This window comes from Carassius gibelio, chromosome A10 (assembly GCF_023724105.1).
Source record: "Carassius gibelio isolate Cgi1373 ecotype wild population from Czech Republic chromosome A10, carGib1.2-hapl.c, whole genome shotgun sequence".
Classification (NCBI taxonomy): Eukaryota; Metazoa; Chordata; class Actinopteri; order Cypriniformes; family Cyprinidae; genus Carassius; species Carassius gibelio.
The window spans coordinates 12,416,162-12,436,568 of record NC_068380.1 but is presented as its reverse complement, the minus strand read 5'-3'; the positions used below and the strand labels follow the sequence as shown (position 1 = coordinate 12,436,568).

The 20,407-nt window shown below is 37.6% G+C and overlaps 1 protein-coding gene across 4 annotated transcripts; it reads right to left on the bottom strand.

Moving 5' to 3' along the window:
- Positions 1 to 363: 363 nt before the first annotated feature.
- Positions 364 to 19,952, bottom strand: LOC128021203 (integrin-linked protein kinase). Of its 4 annotated transcripts, XM_052608235.1 has the most exons (14): positions 19,780 to 19,949; positions 18,249 to 18,328; positions 16,517 to 16,798; positions 7,109 to 7,274; positions 6,732 to 6,827; positions 5,901 to 5,997; positions 5,678 to 5,761; positions 5,433 to 5,518; positions 5,243 to 5,352; positions 4,299 to 4,426; positions 3,948 to 4,069; positions 3,219 to 3,318; positions 2,712 to 2,842; positions 364 to 2,051 (listed from the first exon to the last, which is right to left on the bottom strand). In XM_052608235.1, the coding sequence occupies exons 3-14, from the start codon at positions 16,603 to 16,605 to the stop codon at positions 1,902 to 1,904; spliced, it is 1,359 nt and encodes a 452-aa protein (XP_052464195.1). In that variant the 5' UTR covers positions 16,606 to 16,798; positions 18,249 to 18,328; positions 19,780 to 19,949; the 3' UTR covers positions 364 to 1,901. The 4 variants fall into 4 exon arrangements, with proteins under 4 accessions (XP_052464195.1, XP_052464193.1, XP_052464194.1 ...); XM_052608233.1 differs by lacking the exon at positions 18,249 to 18,328 and having other exon boundaries at positions 19,780 to 19,952; XM_052608234.1 differs by lacking the exon at positions 18,249 to 18,328 and having other exon boundaries at positions 16,517 to 16,793.
- Between the last annotated feature and the right edge of the window lie 455 nt (positions 19,953 to 20,407).

Here is a 20,407-nt window from a genome sequence, read left to right as displayed (position 1 = left end):
GACGGATCACGTGACATGCTGACACCACAGCTGACAAGTCACGTGGCAGGCCGATCGCTCTTGTAAACGTAAACGTAACAAAGATATTTTATATATTAGCTTGTAGTAAAATAATTCGACGCTCGTTCTAATCAACTATTAAAAAATGGACTGTTCAGAGATTGCATATTCACATGCTTTAAAATATTTAAATCTATAAGTGAAGCAGTTTTGTTTAAACATAATATTGCCTAATATTGTATGTGTAAACTTCAAGAAATTTTCTTCCAAAAACATGACCTTCAAACTTTACTCTTTTATTAATGTATAGAAGGCAAAGAAAAATTCAATTCATGACTCCTTTCCCATTTTACAAAATTAATATATATATAAAAAGCCTTTTATTTAGAAGTAGCTTATACATCACATCACAACATACAGCTGTCACTGCTCGATATTATGTCATGTCAAAAACCAAATAATTTATTTTCTGACTGATTAATGAACACAGATTGAAGCATTCAGCATGACCAAGACATTTTATTTGTTCTTATTTTCTTTTAGTAAACTTTAGTTATCACGAATAAAATATAAACAGCCCAAATCTCCAAAATAAAGAATAAAGAAAAGCCACATAAAGTTTTATTAAAAACCTTTCTGACACAAGGTCAGAAAACAGTAAGCATAAGTTAGATAATCAGTCTGTTTGTCATTATCATCGCTGTTTGCTTTTCAAAACGTAAATAGAAACACTGTGAAATAAAAAAAGGATACATTTATGCATGTCAAGTATGCTTGTTTTCGTCTCTTGGTTTCCTATTACACAATGGCTAGCTGAAAAAAGGAACACAGTAACAGAAAAATAAAGAAGTTAATAGATGTAGTGTTTATAAAATAAAAAAAAATAAAATAAAGGCACTCATAGGCTCCCTAATGTATTGCCCATGAAAAAACAATAATACATGTATACAATATAAAAATATCTCAGATGTAACATGCTTAACATGTTAAGTAAATTAGAATACAGGAGCAGGTGGAGTGTTAGTTACATAACATAGGACGGAGCAAGCATGCATTTGTATGGATCAAGTAAATATGTAGATTTCTGGAGCAAGGATAGAAGACATGACTCGTGATGCATGTGGCAAACGAGTTCTCGCATTTGATGTGGTGTGTGTAAATGAACTTTGAACTTATGGTACATTAATCTAACATGACATGTTTTTATAACATGTTATCTCCCTACTATGAGAGGGACAGTACAAATTATGATATTATGGGCACTTCATATTTTGGTTAATTGTTGCATAAGGCATAAAACTGGCATTAGCTATTGCATTATTACACTTTTTTTTTTTTTTTTTTTTTTTTACAAGCTCAGGCAAACTCAGCCTATCGACTTTCATTTTCAGTGACAATCCAAAGAAAACACATAGTGAAATGACACGATACTTTAAATACTAACAGCGGCCGTTTTACACACATTTGCAAATAATTTAGATTTTGAGCTGATGAAATGATCTGTGATCTCTTTTTAACGGAGTGAAATGAAGCAAGTAAGAAAATTGATGGATAAAATGTGGGTGTGGATTTGAAAACTTGATTTCACTTTACATTCACTGCTTCGAAGGACTGTTGCCGCCACCACTTCCTGTTTAATGGCTATAGAAAAGAGGTTTTAAAGGGTAAATGTTGCTTTGTAAACACTCACAAAATGGACTGATGAACATTTATATGCACAAACACGTCATTATTCAATGATTGCATATAAGAATATAGGCGATAATGAGAATGTGGCTTTTAAAAATGTTCAACAGTGTTTCCATAAAAGCATTTTTCTTTAGCAGAGGGCTACAGTGGCATAGAGCACTTTGGTGAGTGGTGCATTTTAAGGCAATACTGTGAACTCCAGCAGGGCAATCTCATTTGTCTTGCATCTTCTCAAGGATGGGCACAATCATGTCAAATTTGGGCCTCTTGGCAGGATCCTCATTCATGCAGATTTTCATAAGCTTGCAGATGTGGGGTGAAATGCCCGGTGGGATGGTGGGCCGCAGTCCCTCTAGTGCCACCTAATGAAGAAAGAAGGGATAGCCATGGTCAGAAATGATTTTTTTTTTTCTTTATTTTTTTGCTTTGAATTCACTGCAGAGGATCCACTGGTGAGCAAGTGATGCAATACTACATTTATTTTCCAATTAACTTATCTACATCTGAAATGGCCCGAATGAGAGCAAATTATAATTTTGGGTAAACTATTCCTTTAAGGGTCAATATTTGCATCTTAAAAGTGATTTCCTGGTGCATTCGAACTTTTGTCAAATATTTACATCAGCCAATTAGAAAAGTAACAGTGAAAGGTTGGAATATTATTATAAAAATCATTGTCAATTACTGCCCTTGATATTGTAATACTGATTGGTAATGTTGGTTAACAGAATTTATTACATATCTCTTCAAACCGGTTATCTTAGCAACGAATTTGTGAATACATTTTGTTCAGAAAGCAAGCAAAGAATATTCTCCATGACTGAAGTGCTCAATTAGTTAACTGTTCAGCACTCTCACAAGAATGGTGATGGCGGTCATAATTTTAGTTTAACTGTATCTTGAATTTGGGGAGCATTTTTGTTTATTTCGGGGGCATTTTTGCCCCAAGTACCACTACATTTCTGACCCTGAGGTCTTTTCGGTTCAGCTCTTGCTTTTTCAAAGTCATATAATCTTCTCACCTTCATGCCGATCTCCATGTTTGAGAGGTCAGCGTAGGGCACCTCTCTGGTGACGAGCTCCCAGAGTAACACAGCGAAACTCCACATATCTGCCGAGCGCCGGTTAATCTCCTCTGGCTTCTTCTGCAGGGCTGAGACGAGACGTGAAGCGAGATGTTAAGCTATCAGTGAATCAAAATGTCCTGTTTAAGGTGTGGTCACAGTTACCTCTGTTCACGCTAAATTCCACAAGCAATCCAGTCATTTCAAAAGGAATCCACCGATCGTAAAAACAACGAAATATTTCCCCATGCAAATTTCACAATGGGTTCAAGCTGCTCGTGCAGTATTACAGCAATGACTGATTTATACACTACTGGCAATAGAAAATGTTCCTTTTTTTGCCTGAGAAATTTCATAGAAATTTCACTAGTGTGATCATACCTTAGACAAATAACGCGGATAATGTAAAATCCGGTAGAGAAATTTGAAATGAAGTATTCAGAGAGTGTAGGAAAGGGACAGTACCTTCAGGTGCCACCCATGCAGGAGAGTACATCCTGCCGGGACACTGGAAGGAGAACTTCACATCTGCCATGCTTATCCTGGCTGTCATGTCTTCATCAATCTGATGTCAATGAACCAATGAGAACAGATTCATTAGGATGTTAGCATGAAACAGCCAGCTAGGACAAGCTTCTGAGAGTTGATGGTGTGTAATGTAATGTGATCAGTACAGCTATTAGTATTTTGAGAAGTCGTTTGGTTGTGGCTTGGCTTTATTTGACCATTGTGCTTTTAAACTGATAGTGACCTTTACATTTTGACTTTTCCATGGGACATTACAGACCACTGATGTCTGTTACTACAAAATCTTAAGAGGCAATAAGAAAACCACTCCCAAAGAATGTACTTTCACTGCATTACTCCACAATTTGAAACTCTGAACTTGGGACAGGATGCACAGAAACTTCAGAGAACTGAGAGTGTTTATAGCAGTTTCTGTTCACAGTGGTTTATCCACTGAGGCTAAATTTATGGAGGGCAAGTTCCGCTGAATGGGTTTCACAAACCATGACAGCGAATAAACAAACCTTGAACTTGTGTTTTGCAATCAGCAGTTGACCCGAAGTATTTAAAGTCTGTGGAAATGAATCTAGAGCTATGCCCGTAACTATACACGTGTTCTCCTGTAGAACAAAAATAGACACTCTGGAAACCAAGATTAGCAGGAAATGTCTGCTTTAAGTATCTCACCATGACACTCTTGCTGTTGAGATAATGCCGAGGGATCATGGGCTCAAGTGTGTGCAGGAAAGCCATTCCACACGCTATATCCAAAGCAAACTTCACCGCTTGCGTCTGATCCACAACAAAGTCTAGATGGACAAAAGAACGAGGAAGATACAGGAGAAGGATTGAGTGGGTTTAACTTAAATTTCAAGTTAAATTTAAGAATTAGGTTTAACTCCAGTCAAAAAAAAGACTTCCTCTTTTGTCATGTCCAGAATTTAAAGAGCAATCAAGCATATTACTAACATTCAAATGAAGCTAAAAACAAATAAAAAAACAAATGGTCTGTGTGAGACAGTAACATGTTTTACTCACTGGTCCCCTCGTGAAGCACATTGTAAAGGGAGCCATAGGGCATCCAGTGTGTAATTATGATTGGATGAGGGGCAGGTGGAGACTGACACGCCCCCAACATGGGCAACACGTTTGGATGGGAGAAGATTCTACAACAGGGGAAACACCAAGATGGAGAGGGACACATGAACACACAGAAACAACAGACCACTAACATGATGGAGACGTTTCACACATTCAAAAGTTCACCAAGATTTTTCCCTTTTTTAAATGAAAGCGGGAATAGATCACAATTTATTATTGCAAATTCTTTAGTCCTTGACAATCGTGTAGTGAAAATAAATCGAATATAATAAAATTTTAGTTCCAAATCAGTCTACTTTGTGAACTAATCACTCTATTGAGTCTAACTTTGATTCTGAAATCAGCTGATTCAGTTCAAAACCAGCCTGAATGATTTGTAATGATCCAATTTGTGTTATGTTTGTCACACAAAGCTATCAAATGACTTCAGTGCATGAGTTTTCTTTACGGTGCTTATTATGTCTTCAGAAGACAGTTAGCAATACAGCTTTAGAACACTGTTATTTTAGTATCAATAAAATTACACATTTTATTACCATTTTGAATTAATTTTTATCTTTATATTTCCAGTTTTCATTGAAATCTTAGTTAAAGTTTTAGTAATTTAGTCTAATATCGTTTTTTAATTTTAACATCAGTTTTTCCCCTATTCTAGATACTTCAATACATCAAATTAAAATGAAAATGCCAAATAATTAAATTATTACCTAAATAATTAAAAGAAAATGTATTTAATACTTTATTTCAGTTATCAGTTTTTAAGGTTTTAGTTAACTATATTAACTATCATTGTGAGTACATGATGACAATATTCATTTCTGGGCAAACTTCTGTCTTTTTAATCTGTGTAATGCAGGCACACTGTAATAGCGGTTCGTCACCTTAGTTTAGGGTACTCCTCATTAAAGTCACGGCTCTTTCTTGTAGTCCATTCTCGCACATGCAGCATCTTGACCACAATCTCTGTGCCCTGCCAGCGGCCCTGCCACAGCTGCCAGGAGGAGAGCAGAGACATCAGTGTTGCAATAAACACTGGGCATAAATGAGTAGTGGTTTGGGAGATGAGCTCACCTCCCCAGAGTGGTTCTCGTTGATTTTGGCCAGCATGGAAAGCTGCTTATAATCTACGCCAGCATGTTTATTTAGTGTGCCATTACCTGCAGGCATGTATATAAAAAATATACAACAATCAAACCTTGGTTGGGGACAATTTATATAATTTCATAAGGCAATCTATACACAGTAATGCTGAGTGACACTAAAATGCTTTAGTGTTATGAATGTAAATGAGAATCAGATTTTCTGAGGGTGCTTACGTGGTCGCGTTCGAGTGGTTCCCTTCCAGAAAGAGTCCTTGAAAGGAACTTTGGCCAGGCTTTGTCCCTGTTTCTCTGCCAGCTCTGATTCATAAACACAACAGAATTATTATGGCTGATGTAACATAACAGAAAGAGACCTTTGAGTCTGCGAGCAAACGGGCCTTCTTAAAAATCTACTGCGTACATTACATTTGCTACACTATTAAAGAAGAGAGTTTACCTTTCAGATGTGCGGCGAGCGGTGGTTTGGCCTTATCCAGTGGAGTTTCTCCATACTTGTTGCAGATGCTCACCTGAGCACCATTATTAACCAGATCCTGGAGAGAATATGAATGATAACATATTTGGTATGACTAAAATGACATTGTTATCCTTTGAATTGCACTGAATATCAAATGTTTAACCATCTCCAAGGTAATTCTGCTCAAACGTTAAAGGAAAAAAGGTAATGTAGTGGTTGCCCTTTTCGAGAATCATTTATATTCTATTTATGTTCTTGTTTTTGAATTAGCTATTATTTTTATATATTTAGTTTCCATTTTAATTCTAGTAATTATGTATATTTATTGTATGTATATAATATTGTACATTATTGTACACTGTCTTTCAATCAACGAAAGTGATTTTAATAGTTTTATTCTTAGTTAATAATAACAAGAAAACTGTTATAGATACACTAAAAATGAATAATAATACTCAATAAAAATACCACATATGTGGTTAATATGACTGTGCTATATTCCAATATTTGTGTGTTATATTCCAGGTTTTCTGAAAACCTACTAAAGCTTTATGTGAAGAACAGACCAAACTCCAAGAACTTAAACAGAAGAATGAAAATCATTTTATGTATTTTACTCACATATATAATCCTATAGTTTCAGGAGACTACAGAAAAATATAGTGCACAAGAACCATGTGAACCACTTTTATGATAACGTTATGGTGTTTGAAAGCTCTAGTCCCCATTCATTATAACTGCATGGAAATCAACAACAAAACAGTCGAGAGAGTTTCTCTTTTTTCCCAGCAGAGGGAGCTTCAAACCAACCTCTGCCACCAGGTCGTGGGCCCAGAAGCAGGCGTAATGGAGAGGGGTGTTGCCGTGCTCGTTTGCCGCATTGGTATCTGCTTTACACTGGATCAGCTAGACAACACAAACCACAATATGATTCAGTACCCAAAGCAAATAATAAAACATCCATTCAAAATCTCTTTAATGGAACTAAAAGGTATATAAAATGGAAACTGTCAGTTCCGTATTCCTTTTCGAGGGTTTAAAGTTTGCATGTGTGGATATTTTGAACTGCTCTTAGCAGCTGTGTGTTTGTTTACACAATTCCGTGACTTTGGTCACTGTGGTTGTTCAGGTGCTGGTGTGTGTGTGTGTGTGTTTGTGAGTGTTTATCTGCTACAATTAGTTCGCACCTTGGCCAGAATGTCCCGGTGGCCGTGGCTTGCAGCCAGGTGGAGGGGTGTGTCGTCGCCGCGGTTCATGACATTGATGCGCGCCCCTCTCATGATAAGCATGTCCACGACACCTGAACGGCCCTCACGGCAGGCCCAGTGTAACGGACTGAACCCGTGATCATCCCTGCAAGAAATAAACACGTCAGCATATTTAGTGTCAGTAGCATATCATAATTATCATGTGCATGTCTATTAAAAAAGTTAAATTCTACTTTAATGCATTTGAATTTAAATGTAATATATTATAATACAATCAATAATCACTGCATTTAAAGTGTCCATCCATTTAAGTTAGATTATACATTTTTAACATAATAGTTCATGTTCTTTTATCTTGCCTGTTTATTTTATGTATGCATCATGAAGTTTATTATTTTATGTTAACCCTCTCAAGGCAGGCGTTGCAGATTTGCAACAGTTACAAACTAAAAACCTTATTACTCTATCTGGAGTACTGAAAACTTTACTAAAGGTTACTAAAGTTACTAAGTTACTAAAACTTAATTTGAGCCTGAGAGGGTTAAAACTGTGTAATCCAACAGCATGGAAATTTCATAAGCATTAAAATGCATACATCTTAAATTTAGGCCCAAATATTTTTGGAGAGCATACATGTTTAGAAATAATGACAGAAGGTTTGTAATTGGGTGGACTTTAAATCAAGGCACAGTTTTTTGCTGCAGTGTTTGGTCTCCAGTCTCCAGTCTGGCTGGTGATCCCGCTCTCAGCTGTATGTCTCCAGCCAGTTAATTATAAACAGCAGTTAACTGGCCCTTTCCTTCAGATCATGTATACCCCCCTCCCATTTGTGTCTGAGATCTGTACTCAGGCCTTCCTATTTCCTTTTCATAAATGCAGTAAAACTCACACTTACTCTTAAGCAAAACTTGCACTTACAGTCAACGGTGACCCTAAAGTTACAATAACAACACTGAGATCAGATCAGAGCCTGTGCATTAGTGCTGCTACTGAGAGCACATGTGAATGAACCACATGGGGGTTTTACTATTAAACCACGGAATGCAACTGCTGATAGTTTGCTATAAATAAATGAAGGCAATGCAGCTTGTGCTCGTGCTCATCCCCACAGTAATTAGTTGTAAGCGTTTGTCTTCAATAATGAAGTGTTTGTTGAAGGGCTGGGTGTGTGCACTACAGTAGGAAGTCTCTGGGTAAATGATAAAACCAGTAGTGCAGCTAAACTTAGGCTAGCTGCTGGAACTACTCACAATGTCCGGCCGGATCAGATCAGACCAGACCAGACCAGACCACACACACACACACACACACACACACACACAGTCAAATGTGGCTTAGTCGAAACTGAAGGGGTTAAAGACAAATAGACAGGAAGTCCCCCATCCTTAAATAAACAAAATAAAATTGAACAGTAAGTCCTGAGCTTCCCATTGGGAATTCCAGAATGTGCTTTATATCTGGCCAAACTGCACATTTCAAGAAAGGAAGGAAAGGAAAAAGAAACAAAGGAGAAAACTGGGGAAAACAGGAAGGTATAAAGGAAGGGGGGGGATGAAGGAGTAGTGGGGAAAATGGGAAAAAGGAAGCTGAAAAGAAAAAAATGCGGAAAGAAAGAAAGCTAGCAGGAAAAATGGAAGTGAAAAGGAAGGAAGTAAGGAAGGAAGGAAAGAAAGAAAGTTGGAAAATAATCTGAAAAAGAAGAGGGTAAACAGAAAAAGTAAGTAAAGGAAGGAAAGAAAGTTCAGAATGAAGCAGAAAATGAAAAATAAAATGGGACAGAATGGAATGAAGCGGGAAAGAAAAAACAAGGAAAGACAGGAAGAATGAAAAGTAAGCTTTAAAGGAAAAAACATGAAAAAAGGAAGAATCTGGGGAAAAAAGAAGGAATAGTCTAAGGAAGAAACCAAGAAAAACAGGAGTTGGAAGGTTGGAAAGAATGGAAGCTAAACGGCAAAACTACAGGAAATGAACAAGAAAGAAAGCAAGAAAGTAAGTGAGGGAAAAAGAGGAAAAAGGAGAGTCCTAAGAGAGCTATCTGTGGTGACACTTGTCACATAACTTTCAGCAGTGCTCCAACACAGCAGAGGGGCGGACTGCGGAAACCAGATCTGGAAACACAGGAAATAATATTCCACGCTCTCTTCCACTGCTAGTAGCTCCCTTCCTACAGTGCTCTGGACAATTCATATCCAGCTAGTTTCTCTTGTCCATGTAAGGACGTGAAGCAAGAACTGTGATCCAGCACACACACTCTCTCTCTCTCGCTCTCTCTCTCTCTCACACACACACACACGCAGAAATGAACGTTTATGCTAACAGACTTACAAATGTATAAAGTGAGACTATGCAAACAACGATATTGGAGTCACACAGCTGAGGATTACGTCTTGAGTCTGCAGTTATACGATCAAAGAGTTGAAAAGCAGTTATTAAGAGCTTCCTCTGGCCAAAAACTGTTCTGGGGTTTCATTCAGTGATGATTTAAAAGTACAACTCCACATCTGAGTTCAGGTTTCTACCTTTCAGCAACAATCTGGTTGAGTGAAAGCTCATACTGAATTAGATCATAAACCGCACATCAGAGAGGCGCCTCAGTCTAAAACTGTATCTGAGCTAACAGGCTTGTGAAGTGGGCCAGAGTGACGTATGTGACAGGAAATGTAACAAAAACATTTTTTTTATAATATTGTTAACATTTAAGAGGTACCTTCCGATTTAAAAACACACATTTAAAACGGATGTATAAGTGTTTTATTTTTAGACAGTATAGCTAAACACAAGAAGTTAAAATACAGGTAATATTTTTAGCAGTAAATTATTCACCCCAAACACTGAAAATGCTTCTCATTAGCCTGAGCTTCAGCAGCTTCAGTCTCTGTTTTAAAGCCACAGAAACAAACACAGCCGTAACCTAGCATTTAGTTTGCTTCAGTCTTCTGTTCTTCTACTATCATTAGCCGCTCGGAGTTCCCGTCCAAACATCAAGAATGAAAAACAGCCACAAAGTGGGTCAGTTCCTCTTTGAGTCACAATTTGAGAGCAGACCCACAGTCAACTTAGATGGCATTCACTACTAGAGAAGGACAGATGCAAAATTTTGGATGCTGATACAAAAATCCCATCTGCAAAACAACTTGAAACACAAACAATGTAACAAAGTATTATATAAACCCGATTCCAAAAAAGCTGGGACACTGTACAAACTGTGAGTAAAAATGGAATGGAATAATTTACAAATCTCATGATCTCAAATGTTGAAAGTGAGACATTTTGAAATGTCATGCCAAATATTGGCTCATTTTGGATTTCTTGAGAGCTACACATTCCAAAAAAGTTGGGACAGATAGCAATAAGAGGTAAAAAGTTAAATGTACATATAAGGAACAGCTGGAGGACCAAATTGCAACTTATTAGGTCAATTGGGAAAATGACTGGGTATAAAAAGAGCCTCTCAGTGTGGCAGTGTCTCTCAGAAGTCAAGATGGGCAGAGGATCACTAATACCCCCAATGCTGCGGCAAAAAATAGTTGAGCAATATCAGAAAGGAGTTTCTCAGAGAAGAATTGTAGAGTTTGAAGTTATCATCATCTACAGTGCATAATATCATCCAAATATTCAGAGAATCTGGAACAATCTCTGTGCGTAAGGGTCAAGGCCAGAAAACCATACTGGATGCCCGTTATCTTCAGGGCCCTTAGACGGCACTGCATCACATACAGGAATGCTACTGTAATGGAAATCACAACATGGGCTCAGGAATACTTCCAGAAAACATTGTCGTGAACACAATCCACCATGCCATTTCCGTTACCGGCTAAAACTCTATAGCTCGAATTAGAAGCCATATCTAAACATGATCCAGAAGCACAGGCGTTTTCTCTGGGCCAGGGCTCATTTAAAATGGACTCTGGCAAAGTGGAAAACTGTTCTGTGGTCAGACGAATCAAAATTGAAAGTTCTTTTTGGAAAACTGGGACACCATGTCATCCGGACTAAATAGGAAAAGGAAAACCCAAGTTGTTATTAGCGCTAAGTTCAGAAGCCTGCATCTCTGATGGTATGGGACTGCATGAGTGTGTGTGTGGCATGGGCAGCTTACACATCTGAAAAGGCACCATCAATGCTGAAAGGTATATCCAAGTTCTAGAACAACATATGCTCCCACCCAGATGTCATCTCTTTCAGGGAAGACCTTGCATTTTCCAACATGACAATGCCAGACCATATACCGCATCAATTACAACATCATGGCTGCGTAGAAGAAGGATCCGGGTACTGAAATGGATAGCCTGCAGTCCAGATCTTTCACCCATAAAAAAACAACTGGTGCATCATAAAGAGGAAGATGCGACAAAGAAGACAGTTGAGCAACTAGAAGCCTGTATTAGACAAGAATGGGACAATTCAATAATTTAATCATTATTTTAAAAGAAATTAAATAACGGTGATATGATTTTTAAACAAATTTCCTATATGTTTCCCATTCATTTATTTATTTGTGGCATTTGACTTCATGAATAAACATGAGCACTGCACATTTCAAAATCAAAACACCTCTCGGCGTTTTATATGAAGGAAGTGAAAGGATTGTCTTCAGAAAAGTTTAGATGGCGTTTTGATTTTTTCTGATAAAGAAAAGAAGCGTTCGTGAGCGGAACTGCTTTGATTACAACCGAAACTGCTAGTTCTACCCAGTTCTACCGCTCTCACAGCGCCTCCTGCTGGCAGGGAGTCAGTTTGCATTTTCAATAAGCCAGTCTGCAGCAACATTCTTTTCTTTTTGCTCTTTTTTTCTGCAGCAACTCTGAGCACTTTTCATACTTTTTATAGTGACAAAAAAAAAAGTTTCATTCTACAAGAATAATCAGCCTACAAAAACAGTCAATAGGTCGATCCAAAGGTCAGCATTTATCTGAAATAAAAAGCTTTTGAAACATTATACACTATACCAATCAAAAGCTTGGAGCTAGTTAATTTTTAAACAAAATTATAAAAATGTATCATTTGTTTAGCAATGATGTTTTAAATTGATCAAAAGTAATTATAAAGACATTTATAATGTTACAAAAGATTTCTATTTCAGATAAAAAAACGAAACCTGAAAAAAACTATACTCCGCTGTTTTCAACGTATTCATAAATGATTTTTGAGCAGCAAATCACAATATTAGAATGATTTCTGAAGGATCATGTGACTGGAGTAATGATGCTCAAACTATAGCTTAGAAATCACAGGAATAAATCACATTTTAAAATATTTTGAAATAGACAACAGATTTAAACAGTACAAATCTTTCTGAATGTTTGTTTTTGCTGATTTTGGATCAGATAAATGCACGCTTGGTGAGTAGAAGTGAATTCTTTGAAAACATGAAAAATCTTACTGTTCAAAAACTTTTGACCGGTAGTGTATGTCTGTCTATAGTTTGAAGTTAAAGATATTAAAGCGAGTCTGAGACAATTATTTGACAATGATTTCACATTTCTTGTTTGTATGAAGGCTAAAAACAAAAATACATTTTAAACCTGTATTAATTTCGTTCATCTGTTGAACACAAGAAAATAAAGAAAAATAAGATATTTTGAAGAATGCTGGTAACCAAAACGTTGCTGGTAGCCATTGATTCCATAGTATTTTTTCCACTACTATGGACTTTAATGGCTACCAGCAACTGTTTGATTACCAACATTCTTCAAATGATCTAATTTTGTGTCCAACAGATGAAACTCATACAGGTCTGCATCAAATTGAAAGTATAATGTAATAATGACAGAATTTTGAGTGAAATATCCCTTTAAGAAAATGAACACTGTCTATTTTAATTTAAATGTCAACACTTAAAAACAATATAAAAATCAAAAATGGAAGTTTAGGCATAATGGCCAAAGTGTCATGAATTTCTAGAAGATAAGACATAAGACAGGAGTCCAGTCTGCTGACTGCCATGCTGTAATGTGAAGCATAAACAACGCCCGTGTATGTCTGCTGTTTCCTGTCTCCTCCCACAAACACGTAAGGTTGTAACATCTCAAACCATGCTGAAACTCCTCATGGCCCTTCAGAAGAGCTGAATCAAACATCCTCTCTTCTCAAAGGATCAAAACCATTTTATTAGGCAAACCACATTAGGCAAAAGCGAAAGGCGAATCCCTTAGCTGGAATTTTTCTATTTCTGGAAAAGGAGAACACTTTGAGACTGGTAAGCGGGGAGGGAGGGAGAGAAACAGAGAGAGAGAAGTGACACAGAGAGGACCGTATGGCTCAAGTCAGCATGCTTTGGTTGGTGAGCTCATCGTATGGAAACTATTCATCCCAACCATTTCATTTTAGCCCAGACCGTTCCCTCCTCCCTGTCTTCTGAGTCACAGATTAGACATAGACTCCAACTCACACTGGCCTGACCGGCAGATTTGTAGAGGATCCATTGCTGTTTAGAGTAGGGAACGCTAAGCTCATTGTCTTATTTTTGGTTTTGTGCTAGTTGAGTTAGTGTTCCCGTCCAACATTTCCTTTGTCACATAATTTCAAAGTCACAGCTTCAGCCATGTGAAGAGCACAAGAAAGGCCTAAGATGGTGATCTACATCAGACGCTTCAACTAAAGTAGCCGCTGCTTGCAATCTGCTGATTCTGTGCTGAATCGGCACAGGCGAACCATTCATCTCTGACCCGTTCCTTTCAGTTATACATCATGTGGCTGACAGCAAGAGATCCATCCAGATCAGAATCCTTAAAGGTTCTTGGAGATCGACCAGGACGTTTTCCCTTTCCTTTGTGCTTCCCAGCTGTTCGGGGATGTATTCATGAAGAAAGGAGGGTCAAGGGTGTTTGTGAGAGGGAGTTTGGCAAAGGTGGAGGTATTTGAAGAGGGTGCATGGCTCAACTCTGTGTATGCTTTACACCATATAGGGCTAGAAATGGAATTATGTTCGTTTAGTTTGTAAGACGCATATTTCAGGACTTATTTCTTTAAAACTAGGCTAACGACATTCAGTTTCACAGGAGGGCTGCACAACTAAATCCAAAAGGAAAAGTCAGTATTATATGTTATTTTGTCTGAATAAATTATACATAAAAAAAACTCCCTGGATTTTACAAAAAATAAAATAATAAAAACCTTTTTTAAGCTTTGGATACTAAATATAATATACACATACTGAAAACATTTCCTAAAACTCGTGAAACTTAACTTTGAAAATAATTTTAACTAAGAAATAGCCTAAACATACCTAGGCACCACAATATCATACATAAGAAATAGCCAATTTTCAAAATATTGTATTTGAATATTTGGGCTCATAAAAAAAAAAAACCAAATATCCAAATATTTGTTACTTTAAATGACATTTAATGAGAAAGACGTTTAATAATCACGTTTTTGTCACCATTTCTGAGGAAGCTTATGATTAGGCATTACACACAACAATGTTCTACATCCATGTTACATTATATCTCATGCTTTTCTTTTTAGTTGAAAATGTGTGTAAACTAGATGTATAACAAAAGCATTCAAGCTCAAGCAGAGCAAACTGATAAAGTAAAGCATTTTTTTCTTTTAAGACACAAACAAGAAAGAAGGAAAGTGTGCATAAACAAGATACTTGGTATTTAATAGGCCAAACTTGCTTTTGGCTATTGAAAACAATAACTGTAACCATCTGAAATTAACAGCAGTAACTGCACAATAAGTAGCCTGCATTCAGTACAAACATAGATGGTACAGACATTAGCATTTAGCTTCTGTTTTTGAATTGGGTTGAAACTACAGAGAACTGGCCTTAAATAAAAGATTAACTGTAACCATGTGAAATTAAAGGCAATAACTGCTAGTTCTACAATCCAAACACCACAATCAACACACATTCTATAAGATGTTTCTTAATCAGCATTCAGTATTTTAGTTTTTAAATGTGGTTTTAAATAAAAAAAAGGTCTTTACCAGTGAGACTAAATAAAAGTATGCTATATAAATACATTTTCCAAAATGTTAAAATCAAATAATGTTGGTGCGAATAAATAAAGATGCAAAGTGTTTCATTCATCCAAAAAAAAAAAAAAAAAAAAAATTAGGGTAATGATTCACATCAATTTTTTTTTTTCTTGAGCCAATTAAAAATAAATAACTTATTGTCTCAAGTAATCAGTGTTCTACAGCAGGTGATTTTTAAATCAAATTAAGTCTATGTAATTTTAAGGTAAAATAAAAATAATCATCCTAATGCAGAACTGACGTTTATTTCTGGCTTTTCAAACGTGTATGCAAAAAAACCAAAAAAACCTTTCAGTTTTGTCACAGTTTAGTCCGTTTCGTTTCTCATCCAACACGTGAGAAGTTGAGCTGAACATCTCTTCACCGTCTAATCCTGTTCAGGGCGCAGGCCGGTACAGTATACGCTCGCGCAGCTTCAGTGCGCAGGAAAGGCTCTTATTTGTGCGCCAGTACACCAACGGCTGATCGCTTCCTGCTATCTGTGCCTCAGACCTCAAACTCTGCATTTCCAGTACTGATCGGCTGCCTGTGTCCTGCGGACAGATTTCGAAATACTTCTACACAAATGACACAGCGAACGATTACAATGTAGTCTGTGCAAGCGAACGCACTTCCGGAAAAATCGGCCAAAAAAGACCAAAAACTGGCCAGTTGCTGATCGCGTATTTTAAGCAAAAACCGTCCGGTTCCGATTTATGGCCGGTCAACCGGTGCATCCCTAATAATTACAGATTGACAATTTTACTATTTTTGCATTCCCCTATCATATATACATGAAAATGATCTCTTCTGACCTAGGTCACCACTTAGCAACTGCCCAGAACACCGCTGAAACCATGAGGCACAACTAAAAAAAGCACTAGGAACACAATATGACGGCATGTTTTGTATGGGTGAAAGACCTTGTTTTTTCTGGTATCAAATGTTAAATAGTAACAGCAGAATTATGCAGGAATTACAACCTAGTACTGAAATCGTCAATGCCTCAAAACCATCTGATTTAAATCTTAAAGCTGTGTATGCCACGACAGCCTAAAAAACTGAATGAAACCCACAACACAGATGAAAAGCGATACAATCTACCCTCGTCATCTTCTCCACTGCGCCACTGCGCCCAGGGATTAGGAGACAGATAAAAGTAAGGGGTGAACAAAGGGACAAGGCCTGACAGAAGATCCTCACAGACAGGACAGTTTCTTCACATACAAGACACATACATTTTGAATTTCAAAGTTTGGAGGGGGGCGTGGACACCAAAGAATCCACTCCCTACTGCCAGCATCCAAGTTCAACTTTTACAAACATGTCTCTACAAACACACTACAATTTACCTAATAACAGCTCTGACTAAATTCATATTATGACTCAAATTCATACAATGGTCAAAAACACACTCACCCCTGGTTTAGATCGTTCTCTGTGTTGTCCAACCAGAGGCGGACGGCTACCGCGTTGCCTTCACGGCACTGAGTGAAGATGTCATCCATCTCGGCACCCTCTCTCCTCTCACGTCCACCGGAATCGTTCGTCCCCTACCAGGAGTGTCCTGGGAGAGGTGTCTGAAGCTGCTGTACCCTAAAGACGACAGGCGAGGGTCTGACAGAACATCCAGCCACGGGAAGGGTGCGGTGGGACAGTCTCTTCACAGCCTCAGGGCAAGTGTCTGGTGTCTGCGCTACACTGCAGAGAAACGAGAAGGAAGCTCAGATGAGCTGTCTTGAACACAGCCTGCACATAACATACTGTCACAGTTCAGGTCACCAGGGAACAGTGACTAAAACACAACAATAACAAGTAGTTTCTAAGAACAGTTCCCCAGAAATGAAAAGTTCAATGATCTATTTATTTATTCATTATATAATTGGAAATACCTTATTTTTTCCTCATTAAAAATAAAAAGTTTATAAAACTATTTCCAAAGAAGACTTTATAAATTATATTTATAAATTACTAATACATCACATTGAAAAGTATCTTTAAAATGCATTTGTTGTAAAGAAAACATGCCACATGACATTCTTAAGAGTCATTAACTTAAATTAAATTTTTCAAAAACACGTGAAACCAAACTAAAAGGATGAAAAAAATGCCATTTCTTAATAATGGACACTACTATTTCTCTTTAATGCTCCACACAAGAACAGATATACATATAATATACAAGTCACACAGGTTTAGGAGGATATGAGGGTTAATAAATTACAAAATTTACATTTTGGATGAACTCTTCACCAAAGGTTTAAATATTTGTTCACTGAATGCTGACAGGTGATGAATACTTGTGTAATTGTACAGGTTTTGGCCTGTTATAACACACATATGACTCCCTTACGGAGTCAAAAACAACCCTCTGCCAACAGAATGTGTTTCTTTAATACTCTGACATCACTCATACTTCAGTTAAGAGGTCTTCGCAAAGACCCGTCTTACTCATGAAAAACTACTTGTCTGTTTTATTAGAGAATTAAAGAAAGAAATACTTTGCAAAGTGCCTTGAGATGGGATACAGGAGAGATTTGTTTTTCAAAACCAGAACAAATACAGTCATAAAGGAAAACAACTGCGTTCACTTAGAGAAAATGACAGACAAATTAGATAAGAGCAGGCTGCTATTGATTCAGTTAAATACGCATCCGCTCACAAAGAGACTGCCAGGTACACATGATAGTTAATACTCACAGAAAGAGGAAAATTATTAAACACACAGAAAGAGACAGACAGGTCTACACTGAAAAAAAGAGAGTTTTAATAGAAGACAGGTAGATGTCAGATTTTGTTTCAACTGACAGACAGACAACAAGATATCGAAATAGAATTAAAGAAATGTAGCTGGACAGATTGAATGGTTCAAACAAGCAACAAGTTAGAAGTGTGTATATATGCATGAGCAGACACAGGTATTTTTAGACAGAGAAAAGAAAGTCTTCAAACAGAATAAGATGACAGACATATAGTTAGAAAGAGAGACAGACCGACTCAAATATAAGTTACAGATAGACACTTTAAACCGAAGCGGGCGAGTATTTGTTCAAGAAGATTGAAAGAAAGCAAGATTGACAGAAGGCAAGACATATGGCTAGCTAGATAATTGCAGCAGACAGACAGACAGACAGACAGACAGGTAACGTACGTGTGTTCTTCTCTCAGTAAGTGGCATTAGCCGCGCAGCTAACGGACACTCCAGTCAAAAGAGTGACTAAAGACTTTTAACTATGGGTAAACCAAAAGAAAAAAAAACACAGTATGAATTATATCTTACTTAATCATGCACAATGAAATATTTTTTTGACTCCACACTTTATTTATGGATATACAACAGTAGTTTTGTACTGTTGTAAGCTAGAGCGCTAATGCCGCTAACGTTAGCAGCAGACATATAACTGTGGCAGAACGAGGGGAGCTCGTAATTCGTGGGGCACTAGGGCCTAGCTTTTTAGAATAGAATAACTGCAACTTTACAAAAACCGACTACGCCACTCTGACATCAGAGAATGAATGATACCCTTTATCTTAAGACACACAAGTTCGTTGCACTAGTAAGGAACAGACATGCAAATCATACAAAAGGAGTTCTTTATTATTAAAAGCAGACAGGAGTAAACCGGGCGTACCAGGCAAAACTCCTCACGGCATCCGACCATCGAATGTATGTGTTATAGAGGCAGAGGAGTTTTACAATCATTCAAAAGTCAATCACTACAAAATAAACATACAATAAAACCTTACACTCAAAAGCTTTTCAGCCATGGGCTAAAGAACAAGGAACCAAACCACACACTGTAGAGTAAACTTATCACTCACACACAAAATCGGTGCGTCTCACTGCACACAGCACCCAGTGTTCAAAACCACCACCAGCACGCTGAGGAAAAGGAGGATTCCTGACTGAAGCCCCTGGCATCTAGCAGAAAGAGAGTTTACAGTTGCTCACACATACACAAAAAAAAGAAAAAGATCACGATTAGAAAAATCACAATGAAGTCAATATAAACAGCAAAAAAACACAAATACTAATAATCCAAAAACACTTCACTGAAAACTATAATTCACACTAACACGATCTCAAAACAAAGAAACAAAAAAACAAAACAAATTACTAATAACATCATCCAACCCACATAACAAACCACTCTTACAAATCAGACTAAATAAAAACAGACAAAAACCACAAAACAGTAGGTTAGGACAACGGCGATTCCTCGCATTAAATACGGAAGAAAGGCAGAGAGGAAAAGATCTCAGACACCCGCCGATAGAACCATGTCAATCACTTAAAACAAACCACTCTAGATCGCTCGTTGATTTGTTTTGATCCTGTAGCGTCACACGTTGGTTTACATGTGCCGAAAGAAATCATTTCAGGAGCACGCAAAAGCTGGCATACAGCCGCAGTCAAATCACCCGCACGTTGGAAGCAAATGGGAACCCCCACTCAATCGGAGGTGACGTACCTCTCGACATGAATGGAAATGCGCTATTTATAGCCTAATCGGAAATGACGCGTCACCCCAACTAAAAGGAAATTTGTAGGCGGCAAATTCTAATTAAATCATTAGTATCCATACAAACATGGGAGGAGAGCATCTGGTCACATAACGTTACGCCCACAGTCACTGGACACACGATTCTCACACTCACTCGATCATAACAACCATCATTACCTGTTTATATGGCCGCTTTTTAGTTGGAGTGAACCAACGGTGATGACTGGGACAGTCCGGACCCACACTCTTCTAGCGTCCACACCCTACTACTAGAGCCCGAGTTTGTGATCTCCTCCCCGCCGACAGACACACACACTCACTCCCCGCTAATTACACCACCGCAGCGCCCCCGTCTGGTGAGTGAAGGAAACAGCGCCTCGGGACACGATTTTCTCTCCCTCAGGATTATGGCTGGGGTTATGAATACTCCGTCTCCGAGTCCGGGGCAGCAACTAACTAGTACAAGTAACTAGTTACAGTAATATTATTAATTTTGCCATAACTAGTAGTGTAACTAATTACTGATAAGAATTCAGTACAAATATTACAGTTACATTTACCTTCATAAAACAGCTCGTTACTTAGGCTAATTACTTTTGATGCCTCAACCCCATTTGAAATCAAATAATTCCTAGATTTATTTTCATAATTTGCACGATTCGTACAGGCACATGAAGTCACCGGTGCATCAGGAAATCTTGGAAAATTGAAAAGCTTATATTCAGGGGATGGAAATACTGCAATTACACTGATTTTGTCAGGAGAAAAGCTGATCTGAACACATCATGCGTAAAATGTTGTGTTA

Bases quoted from the DNA above. Each gene is read 5' to 3' on its own strand.
- LOC128021203 (XM_052608233.1), bottom strand. From the start codon at position 16,605: ATGGATGACATCTTCACTCAGTGCCGTGAAGGCAACGCGGTAGCCGTC. The intron at 6,828-7,108 runs GTGCGAACTAAT...TGTGTTGTCTAG, and splicing joins ACCGGGACATTCTGGCCAAG to CTGATCCAGTGTAAAGCAGA. The intron at 4,070-4,298 runs GTGAGTAAAACA...TTGTCCATCTAG, and splicing joins TGTGCTTCACGAGGGGACCA to ACTTTGTTGTGGATCAGACG.